The following is a 21,349-nucleotide window of genomic DNA, read 5'->3' on the forward strand; positions in this document are numbered from 1 at the left end:
CAATGGCAGGATAGAGCCTTTAGGGCGATATTTTCAAAATGACAGCATTTTACATGTAAAAAAAATCAGTGATTGTGCATCTGACGCCGTGTGCAACTGTGCTTGCAATATGTTTTCACACTCTCTACAGGTCTCACATAGTCCAGACCATTTAAAAAAAATACAGAGTGCCTAAATGAGTAGCAGAAATAAGTGGCCAGGGATTGTGAGGGAAGGGCATGTTTATCTATTTAAGTGTGCAACTGCATTTTCAATGTTGTAGGCCTCCAACTGGGCATCTAAACTTCACAGATGTGGGTGTAGCTGGTGTGCCTCAAAACACTCTAGGTTTGCGTGTTGAGATTGGTATCTGTATGCCAGTTAGGTCGCTGTATATGCAGTAATGTGTGCACACAATGGCTCATGTGCACAGGTGGGCTTTTTGTAGGAGCAACACATTGCAAACCATTTTGTGGGTGCACCAGTTTCACCCCGTTTGAAAATCTAGCATTGTGCATGCATGGAGAACTGATTTATTTGGAAGCATTTCGCCTGGAGACTGTTTTCTATTTCCTGCAAGGCAAAACAAAAAATTTTCTTGAGTAATACGCAGCATCTGATTTTGAATAATTTTAAAAATTTCTTATAAGCTGTTTCTACAAAGTTTTTAAGACAGAAAAACCTCCCACTACAGTGACAAATATAGAAAACCAAAAGAAGACGACACATACACATTGTAAATCTGTGATAGGTGGTTATAAGTGAGACCTAACAAAGATATAATAAAAATGTTGGCGAATCTAGCCCATTACTCCAAATTCTGCTCCTCATTACATCTGTGCAATCCCTGTAAGTCCAGTAAGACTTCACCAATGTGCCTGGGAGCAGAACTTGAAACACTGTATCTATTTCTGGTTCCCCCACCCATCCCAGTAACAAACACAGGGTCAGACTGAACCATTTACGCTTTGGCTAATGATGCAGAGCTGTAGTTTCCACCGGGTAAGCTAGGAATCTTCCCCAAGGACCCTGCTGCAGAGTGAGAGTGTGCATGCTCCACCATTACGTGGGGGCTGCTGCTGCTTGCTTCTGTCTCTGTACAACTGCCCATCCCTGCACAGATTGGTGCAGAGCAGGACCATAGCCTTTCCTCCTCTCTGTGCTGCCTCTTCTTGGAGTGGCTTGCATCACCAAGAGGAGCAGTAGGAGGGAGCAAGCCTGATCCTGGGATAAGGGAATGTTCTCTTCCCTGATCCCAGTGCGCGCACACACACATACACAGCCATGATATTGAGATAAACATCTCATTCTCAGATAGAGACCCCAGAATCCAGCGAACACCCTCAGCTCTTATCTCCTGCTACTTCGTATTTTGTATTTTAAAAAATGAAAATGAAGGGTTTTTAACCTTTGGGTCTCATTATCAGTGCAAAAAAAGGCTCCTGGTTTTCTTTTTGACTATAGAGCCCATTGTTCCTTTGAATGAAGGAGAAAAATATCATTATGAACCTTTGTTGATGCAAATGAGATTAGCCTTAGTGAGCGGATGGGGCTGAAAAATTGTGAGCCTTTCCCTTGAGTTTAAAATTGTGATCCTGGAAATATCTGTGTGTGTGCTGTTCTATCTCACTGTGTGCTCAAAAAGCAGTTGCTGAGGACTTACTTTTTAATATCGTAAAGAACGGTATGGTTATAAGCTTGTTCTTTCATAAACTACTATGACATTTGAGAGATTACAGCACAGGATTTTAGAAGTACAGTACATGTACACTGATGACATCAATTTCACACCTGTCACAAGCTCCCATGTAATTTCCATTGACACCTTGCTGGTCATAACTACCATCAGCCATTGTTTGTAGGGGAAACAAGAGCGTGCAGTTATAGGCCATCGCAGACACAATCATGACAATGTACTAGACTAAAAAAGTTTTTAAAAACTCTTTACATTTAAATGAGTTGCTATTAAATATAACAGAGAACAAAGTTTTCATCACAAAGAGCCCTTAGCCTGTTTCTGAGCCTACACTAGTATATAAGGGCCCAACCCTACAAAAGCTTACTACCGGGCATTGTGTTGACTACTATCATAGAATATTAGGGTTGGAAGGGACCTCAGGAGATCATCTAGTCCAACCCCCTGCTCCAATCCCCAAATGGACCCTTCAAGGATTGAATGCACAACCCTGGGTTTAGCAGGCCAATGCTCAGACCACTGAGCTGTCCTTCCCCCCAGCAGTAGTCCTGTTTGACTTGAGCTCCTGATGACTGTGATGTTAATGTATCTCATGACTGCAGCCTCTTGCTATGTGTGCAGTGGTTGAGAATATGCATGCACAAACTGAGTGGCAACATTTTCCTCAAGCTCATCCTAGAATTGGAGCATGTAGGTAAAAGTGCTCAAAAAGCATGTGAGGGACGTGAGGGATAGCCGCTAATGGCAGCCATATGGAGGCCCCTTGTCAAAGTTTGGCCTTCTGTCTGCAAAATGAAACTAACAAGGTAGGGTAATTTAGATTTTCTACTTCCAGTTTGTTTGTTTTTCTTCTCTATTATCTAGAGATGGAGCCTCATAGGATCCTCTCATTGGATAAAAGTGCAGAATCTCAAAAGGGATGTGTCAGAGATTTTCCCATGTGTAAAATTCCAGTCAATAAAATCCTGCCACCTTATTGACTTAAAAAGAATGCCTTTCATGTGATACACACATTGATTTGCTCCTGCTTACTCTGCTCACCTTGTACAGAAATGCTGATTGCAGTAGACTAATCAGTCCATTTTTGTATATTCTCATCAAACTCTTTCTTTGGCTGGAACACTATGCACTGTTTGATGCTTGCATGTCTAATAATTTCTTGTTAGCACTTTGTATTTGCCTTTGTTTCTTCACAGTTAAGTTTGGCCTTCAAGTGCATGCCTTTCATATAAATTAATATCTTATCTATAAATGGTAGTTTATCTGCTGTATTCGTATTTTAGCAATGTGTAAAAGCTATTTAAAAGACCACGATTTATTGCCATTTATTCACTCACTGGTAGAATATTTGGTTGTGATTATACTAGCATTGTTTATATTTAAAAGTCAGTGTCCTTTCTGTGTTTTAGTTCTCTATTTATTCTGTAGGTGACTTGGTTTGTTAGCATTTTATCTTATCATTATAAAGTTATGTAATGTAGTTTAAGAAACTGATTATGATGGGAAAGTACAGTAATGAAAGATAAGCAGCAGCCTTAAGTTTTCCCTCCAGTATTAATGAAAGCTGTAAGCATCTGAGTGATTTTTATTTATAATCATTTAATATTTAGAGTACTGATCAATTTTTTTCTAATACTGAGTTCATAAAGTATGCATTTACATTTTGAATCAAGCTTTCAAGTACTTGCAGTTGCTGTTGAAGTGCCAGTGCCCAAAGACATCATATTTATTTCGTGTGTTTCAACATCTCAGGACTCTGTCTCCTGCAAAGTCTCCATCTTCCTCTACTGGATCTATTGCCTCCAGCAGAAAATACCCATACCCAATGCCTCCACTTCCTGATGAGGAGAAGAAAGCTAACAGACCAAGTGCCAGGGTATGTCTCTCTCCTTCTTTATGTATAGTCAAAGAAAAACTCTTGATTGAGGAAATGTTTAAACGTGGCCCCCTCATGTCTGGACATGGCATTGCAGGGGATTTCCCACTTGTACCCTTTTCTGGCCACTTCCTTAGTGCCACCGTGGCCAGTCCCAGCCAGCATCTTCTCCTGATCCCCTCTAGGTCTTCTGTGTGGCCCTCTGGCCAAATCTCATAATCATTCAGTCCTCGGAAGAGGAGAATAAAGGTCCAACTTAAAGTTCAAATAAGGTCAATATTTACAGTTCTTCTGCCCCTTTCAGGCTTCGCTGAAATTCTGTGCTTCCTGGTCGCTTTAGAGCTTCTCTTCCTTCACCAGGAACTCCAGCATTGTGCCTCTGAGGATCTCCCTGCTCCTTGTAGGCCCTATCTCAGGGCTTCCTCACAGGAGCCTACTCCACTCCCCGAGGGTCTCTATCTCCTGTTGCAGGCCCTAACTCAAGGCTCTCTCCCACTGGAGCCTACCCTGATCCTAGTGGTTGATTCACCCTGATTTCCTCAGGTGCTTCCCAGAGGAGAACGATCCTTGTTTCTCTCTGCAGGCTCTTCCTTCTCCAAATTAAGCACATAAGAACAGCCATACTAGGCCAGATCAATGGTCTGTCTAGTCCAGACTCCTATCTTCTGGCGGTAGTCAATGGCAGAGGCTCCAGAGGGAATGCCCAGAACAGACAATCATCAAGGGATACATCCCCTGTCATCCACTCAGTTCCCCCCTCTTTTTAAAATTGTGCTCTCCCTGCTTCATCACTACAGCTAGGGTCAGTCTTTCTAATTAAGCCCCATTACACCCAGCTGAGTTCTCTAACTGGCCTTTATGTTGCCAGCTCCTCAGTGAGGGTGAGGGATAGCCGCCAAGTCCTGGCCGAGGCTGAGCCCAGCTTGCCTTAAAGGGCCAGCCAGCCTGCAAAATAGTGACCAATTTTGCTGTCAGTCTTTAAAAGGAAAACAGACACAGATTCCCAGATGTGCCAGAGCAGAAGCCAAGGCACCTGGGGAGCTGTGTGGGCCCAAGTGCCAGTCTTCGTCCTCTATAAGCTTGGAGACTGCTGGGGGCTGAGCTGGATTCTAGCACAAGGATTCTTTAACTTGTGCTGGCAGATAATGAATCCTAAATAACTGTTCCTGGCCAGGATATCTGGACTGTATTGTCTATTGCCAGAGCTGTCTAAATTACACTGGGATCTGCTCCAACCCCTACAGAAGCCCAGAATGGGCAGGGCTAAAGCCACCTTCGTGTCCCCATCCCCCTGCATTGCGAGCTCTGTGCTGCAATACTTAGGTTAGGTCTATACTGGAGGGGGGAATTGATCTAAGTTATGCAAATTCAGCAATGTAAATAATGTAGCTGAAGTCAACATACATAGATCTACTCACTGCAGTGTCTTCACTGTGGTAGGTTGACTGCTGATGCTCCCCCATTGACCATAGGCACCAACTTTCTCTGCCATCGGTGGGTGCCCGCGCCCCTCTGCCCCTTTCCCCACCCCTGCCTTCGCCCCAATCCACCCCATCCCATGGCCCCGCCCCCATTCCTACCCCATTAACAAAGTTCCTGCCCTAACACCCCCTCCCTGCCCCTATTGGATCCCTTCCCTAAATCCCCGCCCCAGCCCCACCTCTTCCCCCAGCGTGCTGCATTCCCCCTCCTCCCTCCCTGCCGCACGAATCAGCTGTTTCATGGCTCAAGCACTGGGAGGGAGGGGGGAGAAGCAGGACACAGCGGTGTGCTTGCGGAGGAGGCAGAGGCGAGCCAGAGCAGGGGAGCAGCGCGGGGCCACGGGGAGCTGCCAGTGGGTGCTGAGCACCCACCAATTTTTTTTCATGGGTGCTCCAGCCTCGGAGCACCCATGGAGTTGGCGCCTATGCTGTCTACTCCACTTGCGCTTCTCGCTCTGGCAGAGTACTGGAGTTGACGGGAGCATGCTCGGTGGTCAATTTATCGCATCTTCACTAGATGCGATAAATCGACCCCTGCTGGATCGATCACTCCAGAGGTAAGTGTAGATATGCCCTTAGAGGTACAGCACAGAATCTCACCTACTGAGTTGTGGTCAAAGAGATCTTGGTCCAGCACAGCACAGGCAGAGGAGCACAGAGGAAGTTAAGACACACTTATTTTCCCCGATCGTGGGGCAGCCTGAACACCGGTCCAGTCTCCTGGCATAAATTAAAGAAGTTCTGAGCAAGCAAAACATAGGAGCAAATTTTGCTTTCTCTCTAAAATGGGTAGGCAACCTATGGCACAGGTGCCGAAGGCGGCACGCAAGCTGGTTTTCAGTGGCACTCGCATTGCCCAGGTCCTGGCCACTGGTCTGGGGGGCTCTATATTTTAATTTAATTTTAAAGGAAGCTTCTTAAACATTTCAAAAACCTTATTTACTTTACATACAACAGTAGTTTAGTTATATATTATAGACTTATAGAAAGAGACCTTATAAAAACATTTAAATGTATTACTGGCACATGAAACCTTAAATCAGAGTGAATAAATGAAGACTCGGCACAGCACTTCTGAAAGGTTGCCAACCTCTGCTCTAAAATTAGTTATGGTAACTGTAGTGTTAGTTGTAACAACAGCGGGTAAAAGCATTCTGACACAAGCTTGATTGTTGAAGTTGACGTTGTTTCTTCAAACTTCATTCTCCGAGTCCTAGGCTTCTATTATGCAGCTTGCAGTCCTTCTGAAATGTTCCCAATTGTATGATGACATTGTGATGTAAACAGATATCCGCTAGGGACTGGGATGACATCTAAACAAAGCAGACTTTCTTCCCCAACAAAACTCTAATATAATTTAGTTACTAACTGTATTATAACTTTGGTAATGTATATATGTGTTCCTTTTTCCCCCTCCAGCTATGGGAGACTTCCATTTAGTTCTACAGTTTACCTGGGTGACATCAGAACTGTTTACTTCAAATTTTATAGAAACTCCAGCATCACTGAGTCATTCATCTGCTCTTCAGACAATTTGAAAGAACAACAGAGATGCCAGTGATCACAGAGAGAACCTGCTCTCATATCCAAGGGGAAAAAAAACATGTTTTGCTGTTGATTAGAATTCTATTAAATCTGTAAAGAATAACCAAAAGTCACAAAAATTAACATGGGATAAATAGATTGAATATGATAAGATTATTCTGCATGATGACCAATATATGTAGAAATACAACTAAAACTCATGTACAAATCTCAAATAAAAGAGGTTTTTCTTTGGTTTATGCAGTCCCAAATAACAACAAAATTGAGTTCAGAATTTTGTATTCTGAAGCACGTGACCAATGTAAACATTATGTTATGTGCATGAACCCTCGGTTCTTTACTTTCCACAAGTAAGGGGAAAACCACATACTGTAGTAGAAATTAGCATGCAGGAGTAAGAAATGTAGGATTTTGCTACAGGATCTTAAGTTTTGAGAGGCATAAACTTCAAACAAACAAAAAATATATCTTTTTTACCTTTCATGTTTATAATATCCATATACAAATTGTATATATGTAAACATTTTAAAATGTGAAAACAGCTGTAACACACGTATTTTGCCAAATGCCTAAAGAATCAATCATGATTGACATCATCACACTTCAAGTGTTCCGACTATTATGAGCAGACAGCTTTGGAAATACAACAGTTCTAGTACTGGAAATGTGTTTCTCAGCAGACTGGTGTTTGACCAAAATCTCCACAATCTGGGAATATATTTGTTATAATCACCAGAAAAATCAAAGTTCAATAATGCGTTGTCTTAAATCACCACCTAAGGAACCAGCAAAAATAAGTTGTCTAATAGTGTTGTTGTCTGTTTGTTTGTCTCTTCTCTCACACTGGTGTAAATCAGGAGCAACCCCACTGAAATCAGAGCTGGAGTCTTTAACTAATAGTGAACATACATTTACTGGAAATTGAGGAGTAATTTAAGGTCGTCAGTTAAGGGGGTGGAAGTGGGGTCTCAATGGCAGATTTAGGATATGTGTGTGTAAAGCACTTCAGACCCAATGCTGGAGCAACCTGGCAGAGTATACAGGTTGTGATGGGCATGATGCTATCATAGTGCTATACAAAAACTGAAAGCTGGGCAACTGGCCGATTCCCCCTCCACTCCCCCCCTTTTTTTCCTGCTATTACTTGTACCATGTATTAGCATACTGAGGGTCCGTCCACATTGCTGCTGGGAGTAAGTCTCGCAGCACAGGTAGAGGGACTCACACTAGCAAGGCTTGAGCTAGTGTGCTAAATATAGCTATGTGGACTTTGCAGCTCCGGCGGAGACTCAGGCTAGCCATCTGAGCTGAAACCTAGAGGTTGGGTGGTCTTGAGCTGGGTTGGCTCCGGAGTCTCTGCCAGAGCCACAATGTCCACACAGCTATTTTTAGAGTGCTAACTCAAGCCGCATTCTGTCTGTCCTCGCTGGGTGGCTCACTGCCACCTGCAGGTAGACACACCCCACATGCAGCAGCAGAGGTCTCCTTTGCAGGTAGCATGGGCCTTGAGCTGAATACAAGTGGATCCAGACCAATGAAACTGAGGATGCAAAAACAACTCATTACGAAGGAGACGTGGCAAGATGGCATTAACCTGACTGCTGGTCAACTGTGTGCTGTGTGCTAAAGGATGTAGAGTAGATATAGTTACAACACCCAAAGGATTCAAAAGGATGCTGTAAAATCCCTGGGCATTTTCAATTGTAAATATTCTTTAAATAATAAAAATAGCAATTATAATTCAGTTAAAACACCTCTCTTGTTAGTACCTCTCCAGAAGTGACAAACATCCAGTTTCTGGTAATTCTATTGCAGAACAAAACATCTCTTCTAATAAGATATATTAGAATACATGGACCACAGTGATATAATCAGTTAGATGCTGACAGGAACATAATGTGTGCTTCTGAATCTTCTACCTCTTTCATGTAATTCCTTTAGTAAGTGAATCTACCACTTACAGCCTTTTAATGTAACAGAGCTCAGTTTATCAAATTTCTCTCTGATTAAAGCAAGTCACATTTAGAGGAGTCTCGTGGCACCTTAAAGACCAAAAGATTTGTTTGGGCATAAGCTAAAAACCACTTGAAGTGGGTTTTTTACACAGGAAAGCTCATGCCCAAATAAAACTGTTAGTCTTTAAAGGTGCCACCGAACTTCTCACTGTTTTTGTGGATACAGACTAACATGGCTACCCCTCTGATACTTAGTCAAATTTAGGTTAGTTTTAAATTAAGGCATTTTTTGTCAGCAACTGTTAAGTAAGTAAGATTTTAGAAGTATGATATTTTATTTATAAGACAGTGTGCAGGTTTACATCTACGCAACACTGGCCTAGCAGAGGAACTTATCCTCTTCGTGGCAAGAGATTTTGGTAAGGATTGTGAATTATGACAAATATAAATGAGAACAGGGAGCGTGGTTACGTTTGAAAAGCATTGGCATCTATAATGGCTTTGGGCAAAGATTCTGCACTTTAATGCAGATTATAGATTTGTCAGTACAGAAGTATGTAATTGATTAGTTTTGGAACCGACATGAAGAAGTGCTCTCTATAGCTCAAAAGCTGCTTTCTCTCACCAACAGAAGTTAGTACAGTAAAAGATATTACCACACCCACCTTGTCTCTCTACTTTTGCAAAGGTTTAGTCTGAACATAGGCCAAAGACAACAGGACAGAGAACTGTTAACAATGTACATCTTATGGAAGAGGGGTCTGATCCATAGCCCACTGAAGTCAGTGGGAGTCCTGTTGCCATCAAGGGGCTTTGAATCAGGCCCTTAAATATTTCTTCTAAATAAGGAAATTCTTATGTAAAAATGTCCAACTCATTGTTTCACCACAAGGAAGATAACTTCTCCATGCATTAGTTTTTTGTTCTCAGTAACTGAAATGTTTATCATGTGCCTTTTCTGATATTTAGTTTGAATACAAACTAGTGTGTAATTTTGAATAATCTTGTTTATATTTTTCTATAAATTCATTCATTCCTCCCTTTCCATTTTCCCATTAAGACACAGCAGGATTTGGTGGCCGAAATTGAATGTAACATAGTGGCAGATTATATAACATTCATAGTACACCTTTACCCCGATATAACGCTGTCCTCGGGAGCCAAAAAATCTTACTGCCTTATAGGTGAAACCGTGTTATATCGAACTTGCTTTGATCTGCTGGAGTGCGCAGCTCCACCCCCCCGGAGCGCTGCTTTACTGCATTATGTCCGAATTCGTGTTATATCGGGTCGCATTATATTGGGGTAGAGGTGTATCTTGTTTTGAAAATGAATAGGTCTCCTAACTGTATTATCTATGTTGTATTCTGTACTTGTGGCCTTTTTCTGGTGTCACTCATTCGTAGGATTTGATAATACCGCCATTTGTGTGTAGGGTAATTTAATGGACATGATTGACATTTGGAAATATGTAGTGATTAGTAATCTAGATGTGAGCACAAAATTTAATTTAAATAAATATTGGCTTCTCTTTGGTACTCTAGCAAGTGAAAATGCCTGGCACTTAATGTAAATTTCACCTTTTTTCAAATGCATTCTGGAGGAAAATACTGCACTTAGTGATCTGAACAGTAAATTAAGTAATTGTACAAAAGCTGGAACTTGTAGGGTGTATGAACCTCAAAAGCCAATGAAGCCTGACCAGATTAAACCCAGAACAATTGTTTGGTTTTTATATTACATAATTTGCCACTAGTTTAGTTTAATGCCTCTGGAAGGAGCTAGCTGGATAACCCTGGAGATTGCAGACCTCTCTAATCATGTAAGTTGCAGCACAGACAGTGGTGGCATAGGTTGTCACGCAAAATTTCACCCTGCTCAAGCTGGAGCAACTACAGAGTAAAGATAGCAGCACAGCAGCCAGCAAACAGAGCTGTAAACGGGAGCTTCAGAGGGAGTTCTGTTGGAGGAGCAGGCTATGACCGATACAGAGGCAGCAGTGAAAGACGCAATGAGGATGGCTGGATGTGGAAGCTGCCGCATGTACATGATCCTGGAGGGGGCATCTGAAAAGAGTTTTGTCTGCATGAAGTGCCGCCTGATAGAGCTGATGGAAGAAAAGATCCAAGGACTGGAGATGCAGGTGGAAACTCTGGTTGAGTTTAGAGGGTTTGAGGAGATGATGGAGCAAAGACACGAGGAGGCTGAAGGGATAAGCTCAGACTTGCAGATGGCAGCAGGACCAAAGAATTCTGAGGAGAGACTGCTGGGTGAGGACAGTGGACGGTGGAAGCATGTGACTAAGAGAACCAGGCAGAGGAAAAGACAGGCAAGTGAAGGAGGAATAGAACTCAGGAACAGGTTTGCAGAGTTGGAAAATGAAGAAGGGGCACAGTGGGTGGTCGCTGAAGGTGAGAGGGCAAGGAAAAAGAGAAGAGCTGCTAGTCCTACAGGAAGAGGGGAAGAGTCAATGGAGACAACACCAAATATGAGCCCCAGGAGGATACGAGAAGGGTTGCGGAGGATTGCAACGGTGAATAGGAATCGAGAGGACTTGCAGCCAGTGGGAGCAGGGGATAGACCGGAGAATCACACTATCACCAGGAAAAGGCAGGTCTACGTGACTGGGGACTTCTTACTGAGAAGAATAGACAGGCCTGTAACTAGAGCTGATCCAGAGAACAGAAGGGTGTGCTGTCTGCCTGGTGCTAAGATATGGGATTTGGACCTGAGGATGAAAAGGATGCTAACGGGAGCGGGAAAGAATCCGTTGATTGTCCTTCATGTGGGAACAAATGATACAGCTAGATTCTCGCTGGAACGTATCAAGGGAGACTATGCCAGACTAGGGAAGATGCTTAAGGAAATCAAGGCTCAGGTGATCTTCAGTGGGATTCTGCCGGTTCCTAGAGAAGGGCAACAAAGATGTGACAAGATTATGGTGATCAACAGATGGCTCAGGCAGTGGTGCTATAAGGAGGGTTTTGGGATGTATGGCCACTGGGAAGCATTTATAGACAGAAGACTCTTCTCTTGGGATGGACTTCACCTGAGTAAGAAGGGAAATAGATTTCTAGGATGGAGGCTTGCCCAACTGATTAAGAGAGCTTTAAACTAGGAATTTGGGGGAGATGGTTGGGAGATGTCCAGGTAATCTCCACACCAGAATTTAACATTGAGGGAAGAAAACAAAGTAAGAGAGGATACAGCCATGGGCAGAAGAATTGACATAAGGAGGAAGGGTAGTGTAGATACCAGTCTAACAGGTGATGCTGGTGGTAGAATGTCTGTGCCTAACCAGGTAAAGAATGTCAGTGAAGCCAAACGGCAAAAATTAAGATGTCCGTACACTGATGCGAGGAGCCTAGGTAACAAAATGGAGGAACTACAGCTACTGGTGCAGGAAGTGAAACTGGATATTATAGGGATAACAGAAACATGATGGAATAGTAGTCCTGATTGGAGTACAGGTATTGAAGGCTATGTGCTGTTTAGGAAAGACAGAAATAAAGGCAAAGGTGGTGGAGTAGCATTGTATATCAATGATGAGGTTAACTGTAAAGAAATAAGAAGTGATGGAATGGATAAGACAGAGTCTGTCTGGGCAAAAATCACACTGGGCAAAAAAGCAACTAGAGCTTCCCCTGAGATAGTGCTTGGGGTGTGCTACAGACCGCTGGGATCTGATTTGGATATGGATAGAGACCTCTTTAATGTTTTTAATGAAGTAAATACTAATGGGAATTGTATGATCATGGGAGACTTTAACTTCCCAGATATAGACTGGAGGACAAGTGCTAGTAATAATAATAGGGCTCAGATTTTTCTGGATGTGATAGCTGATGGATTTCTTCACCAAGTAGTTGAAGAACCAACAAGAGGGGATGCCATTTTAGATTTAGTTTTGGTGAGTAGTGAGGACCTCATAGAAGAAATGGTTGTAGGGGACAACCTTGGTTCGAGTGATCATGAGCTAATTCAGTTCAAACTAGATGGAAGGATAAACAAAAATAGATCTGGGACTAGGGTTTTTTATTTCAAAAGAGCTAACTTTAAAGAATTAAGGAAATTAGTTAGGGAAGTGGATTGGACTGAAGAACTTGCGGATCTAAAGGCGGAGGAGGCCTGGAATTACTTCAGATCAAAGCTGCAGAAACTATCAGAAGCCTGCATCCCAAGAAAGGGGAAAATAACCATAGGCAGGAGTTGTAGACCAAGCTGGATGAGCAAGCATCTCAGAGAGGTGATTAAGAAAAAGCAGAAAGCCTACAAGGAGTGGAAGATGGGCAGGCTGAGCAAGGAAAGCTACCTTATTGAGGTCAGAACATGTAGGAATGAAGTGAGAAAGGCTAAAAGCCATGTAGAGTTGGAACTTGCAAAGAGAATTAAAACCAATAGTAAAAGGTTCTATAGCCACATAAATAAGAAGAAAACAAAGAAAGAAGAAGTGGGACCGCTAAGCACAGAAGATGGAATGGAGGTTAAGGATAACCTAGGCATGGCCCAATATCTAAATAAATACTTTGCCTCAGTCTTTAATAAGGCTAAGGAGGAGCTTAGGGATAATGGAAGGATGACAAATGGGAATGAGGATATGGAAGTAGATATTACTGCATCTGAGGTAGAAGCCAAACTCGAACAGCTTAATGGGACAAAATCGGAGGGCCCAGATAATCTTCATCCAAGAATATTAAAGGAACTGGCACATGAAATTGCAAGCCCATAGCAAGAATTTTTAATGAATCAGTAAACTCAGGGGTTGTACCGTACGACTGGAGAATTGCTAACATAGTTCCTATTTTTAAGAACGGGAAAAAAAGTGATCCGAGTAACTATAGGCCTGTTAGTTTGACATCTGTAGTATGTAAGGTCTTGGAAGTAGTTAAGGACATTGAGGTCAATGGAAATTGGGCCAAATTACAACATGGTTTTACAAAACGTAGAGCGTGCCAAACCAACCTGATCTCCTTCTTTGAGAAGGTAACAGATTATTTAGACAAAGGAAATGCAGTAGATTTAATTTACCTCGATTTCAGTAAGGCATTTAATACGGTTCCACATGGGGAATTATTAGTTAAATTGGAAAAGATGGGGATCAATATGAAAATTGAAAGGTGGATAAGGAACTGGTTAAAGGGGAGACTACAATGGGTCATACTGAAGGGTGAACTGTCAGGCTGGAAGGAGGTTACTAGTGGAGTTCCTCAGGGATCAGTTTTGGGACCAATCATATTTAACCTTTTTATTACTGACCTTGGCACAAAAAGTGGGAATGTGCTAATAAAGTTTGCAGATGATACAAAGCTGGGAGGTATTGCTAACACAGAGAAGGACTGGGATATCATACAGGAAGATCTGGATGACCTTATAAACTGGAGTAATAGTAATAGGATGAAATTTAATAGTGAAAAGTGCAAGGTCATGCATTTAGGGATTAATAATAATAATTTTAGTTATAAATTGGGGACACATCAGTTGGAAGTAACAGAGGAGGAGAAGGACCTCGGAGTATTGGTTGATCACAGGATGACTATGAGCCGCCAATGTGATATGGGCATTAAAAGAGCTAATGCAGTTTTAGGATGCATCAGGCGAGGTATTTCCAGCAAAGATAAGGAGGTGTTAGTACCATTATATAAGGCACTGGTGAGACCTCATCTGGAATACTGTGTGCAGTTCTGGTCTCCCTTGTTTAAGGAGGATGAATTCAAACTGGAATAGGTACAGAGAAAGGCTACTAGGATGATCCGAGGAATGGAAAACCTGTCATATGAAAGGAGACTCAAAGAGCTTGGCTTGTTCAGCCTAACCAAAAGAAGGTTGAGAGGGGATATGATTGCTCTTTATAAATATTTCAGAGGGATTAATATCAGGGAGGGAGAGGAATTATTTAAGCTTAGTACCAATGTGGACACAAGAACAAATGGGTATAAACTAGACACTAGGAAGTTTAGACTTGAAATTAGACGAAGGTTTCTAACCATTAGAGGAGTGAAGTTCTGGAACAGCCTTCCAAGGGGAGTAGTGGGGGCAAAAGACATATCTGGCTTTAAGACTAAGCTTGATAAATTTATGGAAGAGATGGTATGAGATAGCATAATTTTGGCAATTAATCTTTGATTATCAGCAGGTAAATATGCCCAGTGGTCTGTGATGGGATGTTAGATGGGATGGGATCTGAGTTACTGCAGAGAATGCTTTCCTGGGTGCTGGCAGGTGAGTCTTGCCCACATGCTCAGGGTTTAACTGATCGCCATATTTGGGGTCGGGAAGGAATTTTCCTCCAGGGCAGATTGGCAGGGGCCCTGGAGGTTTTTCGCCTTCCTCCGCAGCGTGGGGCATGGGTCACTTGCTGGAGGATTCTCTGCAGCTTGAGGTCATCAAACCAATTTGAGGACTTCAATAACTCAGACATAGGTTAGGGGTTTGTTATAGAAGTAGATGGGTAAGATTCTGTGGCCTGCATTGTGCAGGCGGTCAGACTAGATGATCATAATGGTCCCTTCTGACCTTAAAGTCTATGATACACAGTTGTCATGGCCCATTCAGTTAATTGGCTTGTTTGCTGAGTCTTCCAATATGGGTGCCAATTAGTGCCAGCTGTGATGCACATACCTGCTGACTAAGGGTGCTGAGAGGTCAGTAAGGCCCAGCTCCTCAAAGGGATTTTGGATCCTAACTTCCATTGAAATCAAAGGACGTTAGGTGCCTAAATACCTTGAAGAATCTGAGCCTAAGTTATTTCAAACATGCCACAAATAGGTGTCTGATAAAGATTTTTGGTTATTAGTAAAGTCAGCTATATTTAAAAGCAATGATTTCGGTTTCATCCTGTGGGCTAAGAATGTTGTGTATTTAAAATAAGATTAATATGACCAATATGTTGAAGATTGAAAAGCAGGTACTGCATTCAAGTAGTAACTTTGCATGATGATTTTGCTCTTCTGTGTATTAAATTCTTCATGCCACAGATGATGCTGGATTTGCTGAGAATGAAACTATAAATGAGGTAACATCATAAGGAATCCATGCTACAGTTTCTGATGAACAAATGCATACAATGTATCAGAAATGTCTGATTGCTGATTTGCACATAAATGTATTATATGCAAACAAATAAGCACATCTAGTTAAAAAAATGTTCAATTCTTTAATTATACAGTGTGTCCGTGTATAAATATGTTGTGAATTTAACCTTAAGTCTTATGAGATTTTTCTGGACATGTTTTTTTAAGTACAGATACTTCTAAATGACTAACACTTTTCTCCTTGGTGTCTGAGACTTTGAACCTGCTAAGCTGAGGTACAAAGGCCCCATGTATACAGTACATTTTACTGTCTTGGGTGATCATAAAATAATGGGCCTTTAGAGCATGGCTACACTTTTAAAAAGAAAGAACTTTGACAAAAGATATCAAGCCTTTTTCCTTCCCCTCCCATCTCCACTGGTGTTATATTAACTCATCTGAGCCTATCTACACCAGTGCAACAACTGTTTTCAACATCAGAGCCAGAAATAGCCACATTTGCTGGTGCAGGACCTTCTACACTACAATTTCTAATCAAATATGTAACCAGTTTGTTGATTGGTTGGCTGAGCCTAGTTTGTGGATAGACATTCCTGCATGTAAATTGTAAAAACTGCAGGACATTTTAAGGAACACCTCCTTACAGGTTTAGCTCCTCCATCCATGTGCATCATAGGACATCCTAGAGTGCGTTGTCTCACGTGTTGCTGACGTCCCACTGTGTGCATAGCTTCAATGCATTATCCCCTCTATTGGGCAATATGGGATTGCTGGCCAGACTCGTGTGGCTGCTGGTGTCGGCCTGTGTGGATAGCACATAACTTTTTAAAAGTATTTCTCAGCCCCAGGGGATAGAGTCTGAACCTCCAGAACAGTTTTCAACAACCATTTGGGAAAAGTCCACAACTGTATTGCTTAAACCAGATGACAGGAACAAGTGCTGGAAAGCATGTCAGGACATAGTAATGCTGTACTGGGTTGGGGTTTTAAGGGCCTGTTTTACACTGGACAAACTTTATGCCTGGTTTTAAAATCAATTCAACTCAGCCAGTCTGGCTTCTTTAACACTCTGAAACCAGGTCTAAACTGCAGCTTCCATCAGTTTTAAAGTCACTTTAGCTGAACCAGCTTTAAACGGGTTAGAAAATTTCTGCAGTATAGACAGACTTGAACTGCCACAGGATTCAGAGAGAAATGAGGATTAGGGAAAATACAAAGAACAAGACAATTAAAAAGCACTCTATAGGGAGGGAGGGCTGAGTGACTCAGGAGTCAGAGTAGGGTATCAATTCAGTTGGTAACATTTTTAATGCTGGTTTTAATTACAGGAGTTCAAAACCAATACACCAATTTATTTCTGTTTCTGTGCATTATTATGACTTTAAAATGTTTTCTTTTTAAAAACTTACACAAGGCCTTAAGACCTTATGTATTCAAGCTTTAGCATGCTGAGTATTTTTTTACAAGCAGGTTAGAAACTCCTGTAAATTTGCCCAACTGACCTTCAAATATAGTGGTGCTAACAGATAAACATATGACACTGTAAGGCTGTAATACAATAAGTGCTAATACATCATATTGTAATAGTAGAAGGATTCCTGCTCACTGCCTTTGCATTTTATGCTAGGGAATAATTGAGTGTATGTTCAAACTATGGGTATATGACTTGTTTTTTTTCTTATGGGTAAAAAATATTTCAGTACTTAGTGTTTTATACAGAATATTGTACTTTTCATTTTTTATTACGATCGTTGCATAGATGCAAAATGTTATTTTTCCAAAATAGCAAATTATGGACTGTTTAATCGGCAGGAGAAAATACTATTTACACTATGCCCACTTTCAGAAAAGCTTTTGGCATTGTACATAGCAGTTGAGTCTGCCAGCTTTGTTTTGTGCTAATATTTTTATCATGTGTTGCTATAAAAAAGATCTATTAATTTCTGAAGCTACCCCCTGCAAGTAAAACATTCATAGTGGACAAGTACTTGGTTTCACCCTTGGGGACTGGCTAAAGTTGACATAAACAAATCACTTTGCAAATCATTGTCTTTGCTACCTGAAACCCTCCTAATTCTCACACTGTATTACAGAAACACCAGATTTTGACAAACACCAACAAGAAATGCACATTCTATCATTGCAGCTTTGAGTGTGATATTTTTGACAAACATTATAGGCATTGGGCCGTTCAGCTGAGTGAAACTGGCTTTCCTATAAATAAACAAAATGTTGCTTTTATAAAATAAACTCATTGTAATTAGGGATTCTAAAGTCTTGCACACGTTTATTAACATCGTAATAACCACTTCTATGAGACTATTTAATACAAATGCCTGTGGTTTTCAATGTTACTGACATATTGTAACATCAGTAAAGTGACTTTCAATGAACAAGGCTGTGGTGTGTATGCATTTTTTAAAATTTGTATATAGATACCTTTTATTAAAAGGCCTCTTAAATAAGAACACTCAACATTCAGCAGAGATACCCAGTTTACCGCAGAGGACTCCAAATACTTTTGAACAACACTATAGATGCAGCTTGGTAAATAGCAGGGCAAGCCTCTCACACAGTGACCTCCTAGCATGCCCTAGTTGTGTGCAGGAAGAACTATTTGAAGAGATGAGAGCCTGGTTTTCTTTTCTCTTCCCTTGGGCTGTCTGCACAAGCTGCTTACCAGACAGATGTTTCTCCACTAAAAAAACAGACTAACCACAACTTATTTTATATAAGCCAAAATGCTGTAGGCATAAACCACACAACACAGAAATTGCCACATTCTTAGTGAGCATGTGATCTCTATTAACTCCTACAGCACAGAATTATTCTGGTATAAGAGTTTTCCACCCCCCAGCATGCCTTTCTGGGGGTTGGACCATTTAATCTGGCAGTGAGAGATAGCTGCTGCTCCATTTGCTGACAACTGCTTCCTATAGTGCCCTTGTTTCTAGCACGTAAGTAATTCTTAACTCCTGTTATGTTTTCCTAGTCTTATCCCTGAGATGATTGCACCTTCATACAGACAAATAGTCATCCTATGGCAATTGTGTTTAATTGCTAATCCCGGCCTGATTTAAACCTAGACAGAGGTGAAAATTGTTATAGCCTCCCATCCCCTAAGTGATCCAATTCCCTGGACAGATCCTAGGGCCGCTGAAGCTCCAAAAGAGAACTTGTACTCTAAGCTTTGAGAACCATGTTTAAAAGGCCAGAAAGCTGGATAATTCTTACTAACCCTTGCAGAATTCCAGTGAGGTGAACAGCTTCCTTAACAAAGTATTTAGTGATACTAGCATAGGCCACACACAGGATTTTTTTTTTCAGGTTGCTGAATGAAGCTTAACAACTTTAACAAGCCAAAGGTCACTCCCCTACTTTTCACTGACTATATTCCTTTCTTGATTGCACAAAGCTTCATTGTACAGATATAGCAGTGTGGAGTTTGGAACTTTATCAGGTAAAAAAACTCTTGGCATTAAGCACATATATGCCTTAAAATAATTTAAGGCAGCATTCTACTACTATTTCTTCTGGTGGAATGACAGGCTCACTTCGCATCTGTTGTGTAAACTGGATCAGATGTAGGTGCATGCTCTTGAAAAGAGGTAAATTGAGCAAAACAGTTTAGTGGGCTCTTTCTGCTCTTTTGCAGTATTTTCCAGCCTTATTTTTTCAAACATTTGGCTAAACTTTACACCACATAGTTGCATCTGCAACTGTTTCATGATTTGTACTGCCATTTCATTAGAGGTACAACTTTGCACACAACAGAGTCAGGCTCTGAAAACCCAGAATAGACTGTTTAATTTACTGTATTCATGTATAGCAGGAAAGTCCCATTCATGTAGTCATAAATAGTTCTATGCCAAAAAAAGAAACTTTTATGTGTGTCCTTAAATAAACAGATATTGAGTCCCAGAGTAAAAAAGTCTCGTCTCAGGAACTGTAGTGGGGCATTAACAAGGCAAGAAGCAAGCTATTGCTCTTAAGGCACAAAGGGCAAAGTCCATTGTTATCAATGAAAAGATTCCCATTGATTTAATGGATTTTGGATCAGGCTAAAGACTTGTTGAGAGACAGGAGTTCTAGTCCTGGTATTGCCACACTTTGTGATCTTAGTCAAATCATCTAATCTCTCTCTACTTCAGATTTTGTCAGCTATAAAAATGGAAATAAATATTAGAGCTGAGCTGAATGTTGGCTAAAAAATTCAGCTTGAAATCTGGCAATATTTGGTCAATTAAAGGCTGATTGTTTGGACATTTGAAATTCAGTCTGTTAGGTCATGACAAAAACCTAAACAGAAATGTTAATTGCCTCAGGCTGTATCCAACAAAACTTCTCTTAATGAACTTGAATAGTCCCCTACTTCATAAGGAGGTTAAATTCATTAATGTTTATAAAGCAGCTTGAGACTCCTTTGGTGCAAAAGGATGGGGAATAGTTAAAATGACTGATGTGGAGTCAAACTTTTCCAACTACTGTTTAAGGCAATATTAACCAAAGTGCACCTGAATCTACTAAGGTAAAAGGTTTTGACTTGGGTTTCCATCTTGGGCCTGATTTTCAGCATTGCTGAGCAGCTACACGAACCAAATGAAGTCAATGTCAGGGCCAGGTGTGTCAAGCTGGGCACCCAAAATCAGTAATCACTCTTGAAAATGTAGTTGTATGGCTTAGTTTACAGCAGTGGTAGCTGTGGGAAGTTGTATGTAAAAAGAGAATAAGGAAGGATATGGTTGGGCTGCTATGCAGTGTGAATGGGAATGAACTTTAAAGATGATTTTGGTATGGCCCAAAAACTAAATGAATACACTGCGGTGGCTTTCAGTAAGAATGATAATCTGGAACAGGTGCTTGAAGGTAGTATGGCTGATGGACATGAACTTAATGTACTTTAGGTGGGAGGGGCTAGATAATTTCCATCCCAGAATACTTAAAAAAACTGGCACAAGATCACTAGTGTGGTAGCAAGAATTTTTAAGGATTTCAGAAAAGGGCAACTAAAATGATTAGGGGTTTGGAATGGGTCCCATATGAGGAGAGATTAACAAAACGGGGGCTCTTCAGCTTGGGAAAGAGGAGACGATAGAGGTATATAAAATCAGGAGTGATGTGGAGAAAGTGGATAAGGGAGTTATTTACTTGTTCCCATAGTATAAGAACTAGGGGCCACCAAATGAAATTAATGGGCAGCAGGTTTAAAACAAATAAAAGGAAGTTCTTCACACAGCACATAGTCAACCTGTGGAACTCCTTACCTGAGGAGGTTGTGAAGGCTAGGACTATAACAGTGTTTAAAAGAGAACTAGATAAATTCATGGAGATTATGTCTATTAATGGCTATTAGCCAGAATGGGTGTCTGTAGCCTCAGTTTGTCAAAGGATGGAGATGAATTGCAAGAGAGAGATCACTTGATCATTTCCTGTTAGGTTCACTCCCTCTAGGGCACCTGGCATTGGGCAGTGTCAGTAGACAAGATACTGGGCTAGATGGACCTTTGGTCTGACCCAGTACGGCTGTCCTTATGTTCTTAATATATCTAAGTTCTGGAATAGGCTTCCAAGGGAGGTTGTGAAATCCCCATCACTGGACATTTTTAACAACACGTTGGATAAACACCTGTCAAGGATGGTCTAGGTTTACTGAGTCGTGCTTAAGTGCAGGGGGGTGGATTTGATAATCTCTTGAGGTCCCTTCCAGCCCTACATTTCTACAAGTCAATTTGTGGGGCGGGGAGGGAGATTGGGAGGGGAGAGAGATGAACCATATTACTGCAGAACAG

At 41.3% G+C, this 21,349-nt stretch overlaps 1 protein-coding gene across 12 annotated transcripts in view; it reads left to right on the plus strand.

The window, feature by feature from the left end:
- ADAM22 (ADAM metallopeptidase domain 22) overlaps window positions 1-10,054 on the plus strand; it is a 211,400-nt gene extending 201,346 nt beyond the window's left edge. For 4 of the 12 annotated variants that reach the window (XM_050939521.1, XM_050939519.1, XM_050939522.1 and 1 more), the window contains 2 exons: window positions 3,428-3,551; window positions 6,452-10,046. In XM_050939521.1, coding sequence (XP_050795478.1) covers window positions 3,428-3,551; window positions 6,452-6,472 — 145 coding nt within the window. In that variant the 3' untranslated portion in view covers window positions 6,473-10,046. Of the gene's footprint in view, window positions 1-3,427; window positions 3,552-6,451 lie in introns of all 12 variants that reach the window. The other 8 variants (XM_050939516.1, XM_050939520.1, XM_050939526.1 and 5 more) reach the window with 5 other exon arrangements.
- The last annotated feature ends 11,295 nt before the right edge of the window (window positions 10,055-21,349 follow it).

Source organism: Gopherus flavomarginatus, chromosome 2, assembly GCF_025201925.1.
Source record: "Gopherus flavomarginatus isolate rGopFla2 chromosome 2, rGopFla2.mat.asm, whole genome shotgun sequence".
Classification (NCBI taxonomy): Eukaryota; Metazoa; Chordata; order Testudines; family Testudinidae; genus Gopherus; species Gopherus flavomarginatus.